The sequence below is a fragment of the Thunnus maccoyii genome, chromosome 19 (assembly GCF_910596095.1).
Source record: "Thunnus maccoyii chromosome 19, fThuMac1.1, whole genome shotgun sequence".
In the NCBI taxonomy this organism is placed as follows: Eukaryota; Metazoa; Chordata; class Actinopteri; order Scombriformes; family Scombridae; genus Thunnus; species Thunnus maccoyii.
The window spans coordinates 10,819,943-10,835,408 of record NC_056551.1 but is presented as its reverse complement, the minus strand read 5'-3'; the positions used below and the strand labels follow the sequence as shown (position 1 = coordinate 10,835,408).

General features: G+C 40.9%; 1 protein-coding gene and 1 long non-coding RNA gene across 2 annotated transcripts; one reads left to right on the top strand and one right to left on the bottom strand.

The window, feature by feature from the left end:
• Positions 1-1,830: 1,830 nt before the first annotated feature.
• Positions 1,831-6,549, bottom strand: nefma (neurofilament medium chain a). Its single transcript, XM_042395243.1, has 3 exons — positions 5,351-6,549; positions 4,348-4,472; positions 1,831-4,216 (listed from the first exon to the last, which is right to left on the bottom strand). Exons 1-3 carry the CDS (start codon positions 6,407-6,409, stop codon positions 2,272-2,274), a joined length of 3,129 nt encoding a protein of 1,042 aa, XP_042251177.1. The 5' UTR covers positions 6,410-6,549; the 3' UTR covers positions 1,831-2,271.
• LOC121885611 lies at positions 6,382-14,951 on the top strand. Its single transcript, XR_006092587.1, has 3 exons — positions 6,382-6,470; positions 6,556-6,702; positions 14,789-14,951. It is a non-coding gene; the product is annotated as an uncharacterized LOC121885611 (long non-coding RNA).
• The last annotated feature ends 515 nt before the right edge of the window (positions 14,952-15,466 follow it).

Genomic DNA, 15,466 nt, shown 5'->3' with positions numbered 1-15,466 from the left:
GGTGGGTAAAAAAAACAAACATTAATTTTATTTCAGTTTTATTTCTGCACCCAGCCTCTCTGCAATAACATCTGTCATCACTCTGCTGTTGACAGCAAACAAACACATGCCACATATTTAAAATCTTGAGACAAACTAGTTCAGCAGCACATGAAATTTAAAGGTGGAAGAAATATCTTTAAGCACTACATTAACAGATGGCTGAGAAATAAATCATGTCCATCCTTTTAAACATCAAAGCTTATCACCGTGGTTAGTCCAACATTACATATCCACTAAAAATGATTAATGGAATGAAACTGAAGGAAATTCTGGAGCTTTCTAAATTAAATTAGATCCATGTTACATCCAAGTTACATCCATGGTGGATAACTTCCTATTTATTAATAACTTTATTGGCAAGATTGTTGTTTAAGAGCTGTTGTATGATATAATTTAGATGGTAAATATTCTAAATATTTCTTAAGAACTTCTTGAAAGAATTTTCAAAGGAGATTAATGGGACACTTTTGTTGTTTTTTTTATTTCTAATATTCATTAACAGCTGTCTCCACAGAGTGGTGTCAGCAAAGTAATTTTTTAAAGTATTAGTATTTATAAGTATTAGTTAAAAAAGTTGACCACATAAATCTTAAAGTTTTTCTTCTTGTTCCTACAGTTGAATGTTTGAGCTTCACTGTGCAGAATGATGTATGTGCAGAGTTTGACACTAGAAGGCTGTCACATTCATCTGCTGAAAGTGGAAAGTTTCTCTGTGTTCATTGAAAATCCAATTTTAAGGGGTTGGCCTATGAGCAGGATCTGTAACATCACAACTTTTTTCGAAGCCAGTGTAGAAACTTGAAGCCTCCAGTGCACTACACCGAGAATTGACTTCACATTAAAGTAAGAAACATCTTATGTCCAGTAGTTAAACTTTTAAATATAGTTATAGATATATAAGATAAATTATAGAAATACACATATATATAATATAAACAGTATTTATAGATTCTGGAGTGTTTAATGAGGAAGAATGTGTAGATGCCATTTAAAGGATTTTAATATGTTTTTTTGTTTGTTTTTTTGTTTGTTTTTTTGTGGAAAAACTGTACCAGACAAGCATTATTTGTTCCAAGCAGAGGCAGAGTATTTTTAAAATGTCTTAATACATGTCTGAAAATGATTTTAATTAAACTACATGAGGTTATAAGATCTTATTTTACATTTTTAAATTTATGTCATTTTCACAACCAGACACCAATTGTAAAGCTCTTTGCTGCTGAGATGTTTAGCTACATACAAACTTAACTGGCAACTACTTTGTAATGTTTGATACCTGTATATGCAATTGCAAACCATACCCTGATAGAACACAATAAAAGATGAGAAGAGACAAAAATTCTTTTGATTCATTATGACATTTATTGAGCAAATACTGCTGGGAAATTCATGATGATTAAAGTCATGGGATTGCAAACAGTAGCACCTCATTTATTTCTGTATTTAAATTCAAGTCCATCCTATGCATACAAGAATGCATGTATGTGCGCATTTACAGTTTTTTTTTATTTGCACTCAGGTAAACATAACAGACACTGATAAAAAGCATGTTTAAGGCTAAGAGTTTCTTCAGGTTCGTTAAGCTTTAACTGCTTCAGATACTGGATGTATATGTTCATGTGTTCATCTTATCACTACCCCGTCTCTTTCTTCCTGTATGTTGTGTATTTGTTGAGTTTCTTTTTGGCTCAGTCGGTATCTTCACATATCAAGTAAGGCTACTTCAGTAGAGCATGTGTCTATGTAGACAACCCACCCACCCCCCAACCCCTTTTACTTAAACTCAAAAAACCTGCTCTACTTTAATAATATTTATCTCACTCACCCACCCACATTACATGTATTCCTTTTAAATATTCACTCATTTTATAGTGTATTTCTACCATACATACAGATAAGAGAGGAAAGTACTCCTCTCCCCTGAGCTAGCATGCAGAGACCCCCACCCTCCCGCACATGAACTCACCAGTAATCTGCAGAAAGAAGGATAAAATGTCTCGATCACTTGCTCCTGACCGCGTCTGCAGCGAAGCCCATTTAAAGCTTTCACTCAACATGCATTTTTGAAGTTTTTAGCATTTAAGTTTTGGCTTTTCTCTATGATTTGTTTCGTATGGTCGAGAATGGTTATCTTTTTTTTACATCGCTCTAGCTGTATGATTTTCTTTGTTATTTTAGTTCTGGTTTGATTGCTTCTCTTCATGTCCTCTTCTCCTCGCAGGATTCTCCTCAGTCGCTCTCAGTCACCTGCTTGATGGACTGGGTGGAGTGCTTCTCCAGCTTCTTGGTGGAGACCATCTTCTCCTGCAGCGTCTCCTCCACCTCCTGCACTGTTTCGGTCACAGTGACGGACTTGGTGACGTGCTTGGATCCGTCTTCTCCGGTGGTGATTGTCTCCACAGTTTTGGTGATCACCACTTTCTGGCTGCCGTCCTCCTTGACGGGGCTCTCATCTACGCCGTTAGCGATCACGTCTTTGTCCTCGTCCTTCTCCTTCTCCTCTGGGCTGCTCTTGTCTATGTCGCCATTCATGGCAACATCTATCTTTTCAACCTTCTTGTCTTCTGTTGAGTCGCTCTTTTTCTCCTCAGCAGCTTTAGGAGCCTCGGGCTTGGCGGTCTCAGTCTTTGGGGATTCAGCTTTTGGAGATTCGGGTTTAGGGGATTCTGACTTAGGGGACTCGGCTTTTGGAGAGCTAGGTTTTGGGGATCCAGCCTTGGGGGACTCGGATTTAGGAGATGCAAGCTTTGGAGATTCAGATTTAGGAGACTGAGGTTTAGGTGACAAAGACTTGGGAGATGCAGGCCTGGGAGATTCAGATTTAGGAGACTGGGGTTTAGGGGATTCAGACTTGGGAGATGCGGGCCTGGGAGATTCAGATTTAGGAGAATGGGGTTTAGGGGATTCAGACTTGGGAGATGCGGGCCTGGGAGATTCAGATTTGGGAGACTGAGGTTTAGGGGATTCAGACTTGGGAGATGCGGGCCTGGGAGATTCAGATTTGGGAGACTGAGGTTTAGGGGATTCAGACTTGGGAGATGCTGGCCTGGGGGATTCAGATTTAGGAGACTGAGGTTTAGGGGATTCAGACTTGGGAGATGCAGGCCTGGGAGATTCAGATTTAGGAGACTGAGGTTTAGGGGATTCAGACTTGGGAGATGCGGGTCTGGGAGATTCAGATTTAGGAGACTGAGGTTTAGGGGATTCAGACTTGGGGGAGCCAAGCTTTGGGGATTCAGACTTGGGGGAGCCCAGCTTTGGGGATTCAGACTTGGGAGATTCAGGTTTTGATGCCTCTGTTTTGGCAGCCTCTTCCTTCTTGGCCTCAGGCTTTGCAGCTTCTGTTTTGGGAGCCTCTGTCTTAGCTACAACTTCTTCTGATTTGTCGTCCACTTTCTCATCTGTTACTTTCTTCTCATCTTTTTCGCTATCTTCCTTTTTGTCTTTGTCTGTATCCTCTTTCTCCTCTTTCTCAGCATCATCCTGATCACCACCCTCCTCTTCAGCAGCAGCTTCCTCTGCAGCCTCCTCCTCTACACTAGCCTCTTTGTCTTCGGCCTTCTCTTTGTCAGGAGAGGCTTTAGACTCTGGAGCTTTGGAGCACAGTACAGTTTCTTCAACTTCCTCCTCCTCTCCTCCCTCTTCTCCCTCATCTTCATCACCTGCCTCTGCATCATCCCCCTTTTCTCCCTCATCTTCTGCCTCTCCCTCACCTTCTTCTTCCTTCTCTCCCTCCTCACCTGCTTCTCCCTCCCCTTCTTCCTCTTCGTCTTTTTCATCCTCCTCTTCCTCCTTAGTGGGCGCGCTAGCGCTAACTTTGGCTTCAGTGGCAGCTACAACTTCCTCCTCCTCCTCAGCCTCACCCTCGCCTTCTGCTTCTTCTGCCTCACCTTCTCCTGCATCCTCTCCTGCCTCTTCACCCTCCTCTTCCTCTGCCTCAGCTACTCCCTTTCCAAGTGTGGCAGACAGCTCTTGTGCTATCTCTTCCAGGTCCTTATCAATGTCTTCTGTCTTCTCATCCTCAACCCTTGTCTCCTCGATGATCTCCTCCACAAACTTGTGCTGCACCTTCAGCTTGGGAGTGTCTGATTTAGGCTTAGAGATTTTGGGGGAGGGGACTGGCTGGCGATAAGGGAAAGTGCTGAAGTGGGTCTCTTCACCCTCTAGGAGTTTCCTGATGGGACAATGAATGTGTACATTAAGCATTTAAAACTCACTTTTGGTATGGAAAATGTATGTAAAATTCTGTAAAACAACTGTAAATATTCATTCTAAATTACTTTTCAAATAAACATTTCTTTATACCTGTATGCAGCAATCTCGATGTCCAAGGCCATCTTGACATTGAGCAGGTCCTGGTACTCACGCAGGTGACGTGCCATCTCCCATTTGGTGCTCTTGAGCTCATTATCCAGCTGGTGAATTGTCTCCTGGAGAAACACAGCAAACACAATGCAGGGCTGATTAGGGACAATAAAACTATGTACAGAGCAAAGATAAATTCTCTTTTATGCAGTTTTCAAAATCCCTGTCCAGCCCTGTGTGAGGTACTTTTCTATTTCTGTTGGATTACTCACTTTCAAAACCTTTTTTTAGTTAATCACACTGAAATGAAAGAGAATCCATGTTAATTTATCCCTTGTTTATTGTCTGTGCACATTTGGTAAACTCTGTAGAGTCTGTGCACCAAAGGCTGTTGCTCTAATATATTCTGACGCAATACAGTATTCTAGAGCTGTTGAATGCCTCTTTTTCAAGGGCAGCCTCCACACTTGTTCAATACACCCCCACCCACCCACCCACCCCCTCCCTCTCGTCCCAAAATCTCTATGGTGTGATGCAAGGACAGAGCCAATGAAGGCATCGACCCGTGCCTCTGACTCAGCAAGAGATGGAGAGAGAGAGAGAGTCTGCTGCAGTGTTCCCCTTTAACTATTTCCTGACACTTGTAAATCTCTCAAGCTTGTAAAGAAAGTCTTTGCTGAGTACTTGTAAGCACAATAATGCGCACACAGGAATCATTACGCAGCAGAAAATGTTTAAGCACAAGCCATGATATAGATATGAAAACATAATTCGTTTTACTGTTATTGGGGAATATTAACATTTTTACGTCCTTCAAATAAAAACTGCGTCATTAAGATATTAAAATATGAAATATACATAGAAGCATAAGCAAATCAATTTAATTGGTATATTTATCATTGGTGTAGCAACATAACCCCAAATATTAAATTTTAAACAAACACAAGAACATTTTTTAAAACTTAAAACTTAAAAGAAGTAGCATAAGGAACTGTTTTCCTACCTGCAGGCTGGCCAGGTCGCTGTTGTGGCGGTCCTCGATGTCATTCAGCTGCCTCTCGAGTGAGTCTCTTGTCCCGCGGACGGACTCCAACTCGACCGTCTTGGATTGCAGCTGGCGGCGGTAGTCTGATATCTCATCACGGGCGGACTTTATGGCGTCTTTGTTCTGCTCAGCAGCCTCGGTGAGCTTGGCGTAGCGGCACATGAACCAGTTCTCTACCTGCTGCAGGTTCTGGTTGGAGTGGCCCTCCAGCTCGCAGCGGATCTCCCGGAGCGCCTCGGTGATGTCTGCCTTCTGGAGGTCTTTCCTCTCCACGGTCACCTGAGACGCCTGAATCTGGGCGATAAGGTCGCTCACCTCCTCCTCATGGTTGTTGCGGATGAAGGCGATCTCATCCTGCAGCGACTGAACTTTCTTCTCCAACTCAGACTTCACCAACTCCGAGTCGCCGGTGTTCTTCTTCAGGACACGGATGATGGCCTCCGTCTCCTCTCGGATGCGGGCTTCTTCGTCAAAGCGGTCCCTGAGCCGCTGGATGTCATCGTCGATATGGTCGGTGTCGAGCTGAATTTGCGCCTTCTCATGATGGATTTGCTCCAGCATGGAGCGCAGCTCCTGCAGCTCCTGGTCATAGAGATCGCCCAGCTGGGAGCGAGACACCTGCTTCTGCCGCAGTGCCTGGATCTCATCCTCGATCTGTTTGTTCTGCTGCTCCAGGTAGTGCACCTTGTCAATGTAAACAACAAACCGGTCGTTGAGCCCTTGAAGTTGCTCTTTCTCATTAGATCGCTTGTAGTCTCCGTTCAGGATGGAGGTTTGATTATAATCAACGCTGTCGGCGGAGCTGAGCACCGTAGAGCTGTATGCTCGGGACACCGGCACATTCACGGTCCTCTTGTAAGATGTGGTCATGGTGGAGCCAGGGCTTGCCCGGGACCAAGACTGGGAGCGAAAGCCGCTGGAGGTGGTGCCGCTGGAGCGGCTGTAGCCGTAGCCGGTTGTCCTAGAATCCATAACTCTCCGGAAGGGACTCCCTATCGTGTCCACCGGGTAACTCATCCGGCCAGACGAGGGGATGTGCGCAGGAATGAAGTGGGACGGTGCAGGAGGTGGAGGAGTGGTGAGTGTCTATGTGGTGTATGAGTATGAGTGCAGGTGAGGAGTGTATGCCTCTCACTCGTCGGTCTGCCCCTTTTATACCCGAGGCTCCGTCTAAGAAGGCAAGTCCAAGCAGTTTTTTTCATCCATTGATGGAAGGGAGGGGAGGGAGCATCACCCCCAGGCCGTCTGCTAATGGTCCGGATTCCCGTTCAGTCTGAACCACGTGGGCTGGAGGAGCTGCGCGCGTGTAGGTAGATAGATGCTTAAGTTTATGCCTGAACTCTATGCACTCTTACAAGCACATAGACGGATTGAAAAATCTCCGATTTAAGAGTAAGAATCTGTTTGAAGTTTACAGTTTAAATTCATCATTATGAATCATACAATCAAGATATTAATCTGAAGCGACTGATCTTATGAAGCAGTCAGTGCAGACATGCTGCTGTCATTTCAGCACCGCGGACAGCGACCAGTAGAACATAAATCAGTGTTGTTTCCAATGTGATACAATGACAGCAGTTTTTTATTACAGCTTATTGAAGTGAACTATGAATGTAACAACTTGAAGAACGACCATACAATGACAGTGAATCTGCTGAATATTGCTGACACAAAGTCTTCCAAGGAATGTGGCGACTTTGCCTGCTTGCTTTGTCAGTTGAACTTTTCGGTAACAACAATTTCAGTAATAGCAATATTTATTAATTGTATTAATACTATTATTTCCTCCATCGTGCCGTAGACATCAAAGTGACAGAATATAAGTGTCTGCAGGAAGTAAAGTAGGTTATTCATCTTTATCTTAAATTAGAGTTGGCAGTTATCTCAAATTAGTGTTACTGTGATTCTGTATGTCACAATTTTACTTATTGGCAGGATCACACTGCACTAAGGAATTTAGTTTAAGTTTTAAAGTGGAAAAAAAATGTATACTTACCTTAACATACTGACAGGTATAATATATTGAACATAAAAGTTGAATTAAAAATTTAAGTTTAATGTATCACATTCATTGATTTCCCTGCCTTTAAACAAAATGTGCTTATAGGAATATCCTATGTCTTTACTTAACAACAGACTACTGAAGAAAGATGCTAAGATGCATTGTGAAACTCAACTAACATGTCTGGTGAATTTGCCATCTCATTGCACAGTGTGCTAGAATCATTTTATGTCTAGAATTTAATTTAATTGTGGTAATTTATTGATTTTAGATCATGTCAGTGCAACATAAAAGGGTCAAATGTAGTCCAGCAGCAGTCTATAGGTATCTTGCTTGAACATCTTGAAAACCAAACTATAATTTCAGTAATCAGTAATTCGTACAGTCTACATGTAGATGTTTTCACCTACAGTATTGTAATACTTGGACATTTTCTGTTACATTCTCTTGTTTATGGGAACACATAAGCAGTTTGATACATGGATTTTTAAAAACACTTTCCCATTATATACAACTGTGTATCTATAGTGTATGGTGTTAAAAGTTGCACACCGCACAGACACATACTTTCCTTCTGGGAGGAGTATCTCACTGGGTGCAAAGCCACATGGGATTTGTAGGATGTCCACCCATTTGCTGAGACATTTCCCTCCGAACAGTGAAGCGTCAGGTTGGGCTGCCGGTCTGGTGGCTCGACCTCACGGACAGGCTATTGATCTGCTATCAGTCTTGATGCTTCACTCTAATCTCAGGTCACTACGGTCAATGCAAAAAACGATTACCATTTTTTTGGAGGTAATGCACCAAAAACAGCTGCATTGGTGTTTTTTTGAGGATCCATTATTTAATGTATTTAATTCTGTCAAAATTATTTTTACACTCCCCTGCAGGTGCAGCCACACTGTAGGTCCTGCCACATGAATACATACAGCAATTGATCAAGACACAATTGCATATGTGGTGATTATGGCTATTTTTGCACTCTAGATTACATTCCTGCAAAAACATAAACCCTTAAGATATTATTTCAATATTTAAGATTTGATTCCAAGGTGACACCTTTGAAATTTTGCTTGTTGTGTGTCTAGAATGTGAGTAGAAAACTTATTCTTTTTATGACACTGAATTAGGCACTTGCCATTAATCACCTGTCTACATTTTCTTGCCGCCCTCATTGGCTTTCCACTGCAAGCTTTAGTCAAGCAGAACTAATGCATCAAGCATGGCCAATTTTAGATTGCTCCAGAGACAGAAAGGCAGACAGAGAGAGAAACAGAATGAGAGCTAGACAGAGAGGGAGGAAGAGAGAGACAATCACAATAACTTTCTCCTACTTTGTGTGCACGTCTATCTATTTTAAGCACTAATATGTATTGTAAATGATAATACATCAGGAGCCGCACCCACAGTCTCCTTGCATGCTGACGTTACAGTGTCCTTGACCCTTGCTCCATGACTCTCTCTGTCCAGGCCCTCTTGCTACCTGCAGGATATCAGACACATATATTTCATTGCTGGACTGTTCATTCGGAACCTCGAGGTGCTTTTAGATGCCCTACTAGGGCAGCAGTGGTGTGATGTACACGATGGAGTGAGGGTGTATGGGTTGGGCAAAAACAGGGGAGTCATTCAACATAAGTTCTGGGCACCAGCGCACTGCAGAAGGCTTGGAGTGTTTTCAAATGGCACTGCAGCAGAAGCAGGCTCTAGCAAGCAGACAAGCCCATCCCAGGCAGCCCCAGTCTGTCCTCAGCCTCCAATGTGCAGAGACCAGACCACAGTGTTAGAATGTATAAAGAGTGCATTCACCTTTGAATGAGGTCAACACACAAGCATCTTTAGGTGACATACTGTAGTGCAGAGGTATATTGTTATTATATGCTGATACAGAGAATACAAGGACAGCATGACCTTTAATTTGGCTGATATACAGTTGAGTTACACATATAGTGTTGCAATGTTTGGTAGAAAGCATTAATATGACAAATGAAGCATACACTACACAAAGCATTCTTTGATAATCAATCAACTGACAGACACAAAGGCAGAGGCAGCCAATATTATCAGGGCCATAGCCTGGATTTCAGAAATACTGAGGTTTTATTTGAGGTTTTTAATACCATCCTGTTAGGAAAAAAGTGAAATAATTTGTTGTTCATTTTGTTGGCTTCAGACCAGTTAAAATCAAATATACTCCAGTACTCCATACTGGATGCAGCCAAATACTCATCATGTTTAATTTTTGATTGCAGAATGTAAACTCCTGCCATACTGCTAAAACTCCTAAATACCATGGGAAAAACTACAGAAGACATGACCTCAGTGTCCTTGATGGTAACTATGGACCTGCATAGTACTCTGACCACAAGTAATACTTACAGGATAATTGTAAATGTTTTAATAAAATGATTTGTATGATATGACAAAACTTAGGGTACATACATTTTGTTGATAATTCTTAATTGTTAACATTACATAAGTAAGGTTTTGCTTGTAAGTATTTAAACATTGTGGAGTTGCAACTTAAGTAAAAGAGTTGAATTCTGCTTAATACAACACTGTTGTGATGTGTCATGCAACTAACATGGTGGCTTGTTGCACTTCTGTTTCTAATTTATTCATGAGGATAAACAGAGAAGGTCATGAGCCAGTGGAGAGGAAGAAGGACATTAAGATAGAGAAAGAGGCAAACACTGAGACCCTCATTAAGATTTACGTTGATAATGCTCGACCCACTGCTTCCAGCAGCACCTCAAAGGCTTACAACTTGTGTATGTGTGCATGTGCAGGTGTGTGAGGCCAGAAGATTAATGATCCATGTCATGGTGATGTCAATACTGCAATTGCTACACATCTAACATAGATTTCACATGCACATGATGAAGTAGCTGAAATGAAAATAATGTAGTTCCAGTATATGAATGTACGCACATATTTACATTTTCAGTAAATCAGATTTCTCACCAAGGACACATGAACTGTTGGAGATAACATCTGATGGAAACCTGTTTTAGCACAAGAGAAACGTGTAGACTTTTTTTTATGATAAACCACATGTCCAAAAGTATGCAGATACCCATGATTGTTAGACATGTCATTCCAAAACTGATAGGCATTAATATGCTGGTACCACTCTTCTGGCAAGGTTTTCCACAAGATTTTGAAATCTGGCTGCAGGGATTTGCTCCCATTTAGACATAAAAGCATTGAGGTCATCCACTGACACTGGGTAATAAGGTCTGGCTTGCAGACAGCGTTCCATTTCATCCCAAAGGTGTTGGATGGGGTTGAACTCTGTGCAGACGAGTCAAGTTCTTCCACACCAAACTTGGGAAACCATTTATTTGTACTGTTTGGAGTTGAAACAGGAGCGGGCCTTCACTAAACTGTTGCCTCAAAATATGACTATATGCTGTAGCATTAAGGTTTCCCTTAGTTTGGTCTAAAAACATGAAAAACAGCCCCAAAACAAAAACACATAAAAGCTTAAATCCAGAAATGTCTACATACTCTCTGGCAATACAGTATAGTGTATTTCATGAAACAGCATAGGTTGAAGAAGACATAGAGGACAGTTTTGCGCCAATGCAGGTGGCTTGACGGCGTGACTCGACACACACACAGTCATAAATACTGAGCTGCTCAGAACACTGCTGCTGTTGTCTTTCTTTCTGTCATCCAATTTACTATGTCACAATCACATACTACTTCCCCCTCCATCTGTTCTCAGCTCCCCCCGGACTTCTTTCTTCCCTCCCTCTGTACCCCCCAACCACCCACCCACCTTCTCATCTCTGTCTCCTTCTCCGTTACCCTGTCTGGCTCACACCTGCCCACTCACTATAACGGTTGTGTTCTCTTGTTCACTGTGATAACATTATTGCTTTTCCGCTCTGTACAACACCAACATCCATCTGCTACATGTGGCATCGTTTACCTGCAGTTAACCACAAAGTACTTGGCACTTAGGTGTCCTTCACAGGATACAGTACATAAACATATCGGGTACCAAGGTGGTAACTAATGTCCTGATGCAGCATTAGACCTGAGGCAGTATAAGATCCCTGTTTCTCATCAAATATTAAAGACATAGTTAGTAATTTAAGTCATTTGATTTATTCATTTAAGTCTCTATAGTCAGTGACATTATTCTAAATGATCAATTTTTTATTTTTTGTTTGAGAGATTTCCATTAAAATTAAATCACGTCCCACAACTCTTCTCCAGCACACTATGCTTCATTCACCAAACGTTTTCAGCTATCCCACCTTCATCTGCGATTTTCACACCATTTTATCGATTTTCATTCCAAGTCATGAAAATAACAACAAACAGTTTCCTACATCAAATACTTTCCTAATTTGCCTCAGTGTGCACATGTGTTTGTGCATGTGTGTGCACTTCAGAGCCTTAACACTGGAGGATTTAAGTTATTGCATATTCAGCTCCCATTCAAGGTTTGTCATATATTGATTAACATTTTTTCCCAAAGGATTTCAGCTGTGCCAAAGCACATATTGGCCAAGAAAATCTATACATGGGTTCTCTTTTGGGGCGAAAGAAAAATTTGTTGTACAAGCATGTGGCAATGAACCTGCAGAGACTTTCAGTGAGATTGCTGTCATTCACTCTTTCAACTGCTGAAACCTTACTTGCCTGCTGGTGGGTCAGTCATTACAAACTCATGCTGTGCAGCCAAACTTTGTTAAAACTTGCAGATGTTGATTCTAAATTCTAGTGGAGATACTAAAGTTTCTGAAGATACCAAATATGTCTGGCTGAATCTTGGGAAAATGCGTATAAAGTTTTGTTAAAGACATCTAGAATGCTTGTCAGATAATGCAAACAATTCACATTTAAAAAGACCAGGATTACTGTATTTACATAGCACAGAAATTGTTAGCAGAAATGAGCAATTCATTACAGATTTATTAAACAATCCTACGTTTGTAACGGAATGTAAGACTTTCGAATGCAGTGTTCCGCAAAGGTCAAAGCCGTATTCATTCTTGAGATGGATGGGTGAGAGGTGTAAGGTTAAGAGGATCAGATGGTGAGCTAAGCAGGGTGTGACAGGCTGTAGATCGCTGTATGGGGTGATGTTAGTGGGAGGTCTGGAGGCAGTGATGATGTCATTTACTGTATAGTGGCAGGGTAAAAATGAGCAACAAGAGTTGGGGGGGTGTGAGGGGTGGGGGGGTGCAAAGGCGAGGAGAAAGGGAGGGGTTACACTAGGATCTGCAGTTTATCTGCAATGCATCAGTAGCTCTCGCTCTCTCCCTCTCTTTCTAGCAGCGTATGTAGATCGGGCAGATGCAGCGTCTTTTCTCGTAGGTGATCCTCTGTGGACAGCTAAGAAGCCACAGAAATAAAACTGCTCCACATTCTACTCATACAGGGAAAAGGCCTGGCAAAAATCCAAGAAATTGTTATGTCACCACACACACACACACACACACACACTCAAACACATCCATTATGACACAATACACACACACACACACACAAAGCAGCTACCAGTAAATTGAACTTGTTTTGAGCCTGGCAGATAATTTGTCCTCAGAATAAGTAATTTCTGCACTCACGTATAATCCATTCACGCAAATAAATAATGACAGAATTTTGTAAAATAAGACCTTGATTCAAGACGGAAACACACACTTGCCCCTCTATTAAGTTTTGAGAAGCAAGCTGAAAATAACATGTTATATCTTTCACTTCAGGGGAGTCATCAAGCTTTCAATGAAACATCAACATTACTTTCAGTCTGTCACCTTTTAATGAAGTTATGCAACAAAATATATGACAAATAAAGTGGGGGGTTTGGTATAAATCCCTTAGTGAACACAAAAGCAATTTAAATCACACACACACAAGTGCACACACACTTTATATTCCACTAAACTAAACTTTCCTTGTGTTCCAGTGATGAAAGGAAATATTCATTTTGTGTTGATTAATCAATGATTTATGCTGTTGTTTGCACATAATGTGGCTTTTTCTGCAACAGATAAATGATTTAGCATCTAGCCTGATAATCAGACCGCTTATTCATGCTATGCATTATGATAATACGCTCTTACCTCCAGTCACATTGCCATCAGTTATCCTGAGAGCTTTTTATGCATTCTAGACACTCCATCCTCTACACCTGATCACACAGCAGCTAACAGTACGGTTAATATGACATTGACCTTCATCTTTAGGTGCAGTATATGGCAGCTTCAGAACTAACTTTGTTCTTCATATTGTAAATGTCTCTATTAATATTTGTTTTCTTTATGATTATAGTTCATTACTATATGGAAGTAAAGTTGCAGAGTTCTGATACTTAATTAAGTTGGTTATAAAGGAAAAATAGTTGCTGTTATCTACTTATTCTTTGGTTACAGTCTCAAACTTACCATTTCAATTTTAAAGAACTGAGACTTAGCTGCCAGGAAGCACTGATGAGCTACAGTATGTTATCTGAAAACCAAATTCACAAGATAAGCGAGCAAACATGAACATTGTTGAAAAAAAAAAATCACTTGAATTTGGTCGTCACCTAAGTGCTGGCGCAAAACTCTTACTAAGGGTTTTTAAAACAGGCTGTGCTCATACCTGCATCAATGACATAGCAACTTTGACAAAAAGTAAAAAAATATAGATTGTATTAATGTATGTATGAATGCAAACCAGTGACTGCATAGAAGGTAAGGAGTCAATTTACAAACATGTGGTAAGCTTCGCAAATTGGTATAATGAGCTAAAACATATTATACCCATGGTATGTCTTTTTTAAAGGGGGCATATCATGCACATTTCCAGGACTATATTTATATTCTGAGGCTCTGCTGGAATATCTTTGCATGATTCAAAAAACTCCGGCCCTCTGTCTGAAACAGGCCGTTTTTGCTCCTGTCTCAGATTGTAATCATAATTGTCTGAAAGGATCCCTACAGAAAAATAAAACTTTTTTATTAATGTTTTGCTTGATGCGGTCAGTTTGTTATCATTTCTAACCAAGTCTCGCTCAAGGAAATCTCACAAGAGTTGAGTTATTGCAGGAAGACAGCTAAATAATCAACTATTTATTCAGCCATGCAAATAATTTAGATAACACTAAGCTGCACTTTATGTACTCCAACACAATAAACTCTTCACAGCACTCCTCTCTCCAACTCTCACTCACATTTCTATCTACCCTGTGATGTCATCACAAGGAAGAAGTAGAGGTAACATTACAAACTAAGCATTCAGAGCAGGCTGAAGCCCTGGCTTTTAACTTGCAGGTACCATTTTTACATACGTTCACCTCAAGTTTTGACCATGTTTAACATAGACATCTGACATCATAAGTGTATAAAAATAACAACATTACCACGTTTGATGTATTTCGTTTTGTTTTTCAGCAAGCCTGTGGGGTTGCACAAGTGAAGAGGAAAACCAGTGCAAGAATCCTGTATTTATGATTTAAACACATGCTTTAAACAAGAGTGGACAAATATAGGAAGTTTGCACAATGTTGAACATCTGCCCTGCAATCCAAGTACTTAAAACCTACTAAATTACTCATTCCAGGCACCTACAGTACATTGTGTTTCCAATATCTAATTTGATTCAGATTAATGCCATCGTAACATTTTTTAGTAAAATTGTTTTACTGTTGTTTATCTTGGTAAGGTAGTAATGGTTTTAGAATAACAGCAATGCTTATATATATTCAGTCTGTACTGTATAGAAAGCTTTTTCTACTGCCTCCAGCACATTTGCAGTGTTCTGTTCCTTGCTATGTGAGCCCTTGTTGTCCCTGAACCATGCATGTCAGCATGTATTGCGTGGCGGTGTAAGCTGTCCATATGTCCCTACACCAATGTCATCGAGACAAATTCATTTACAAATGTTGTACTTGGCAAATAAAGTGACCTGATGTCTGAGGGGGGAGATCCTGCATTATGCTGCCGCTGCTGTTCTTTAGGGTCACTTAGAACAAAATGATCCTGTAGTGCGTTGAACATGCAAACACTTTCATATCATGTCTATGTGTCATATTCTACATGTACACACAACACAGACAGAGCAGAATTAGA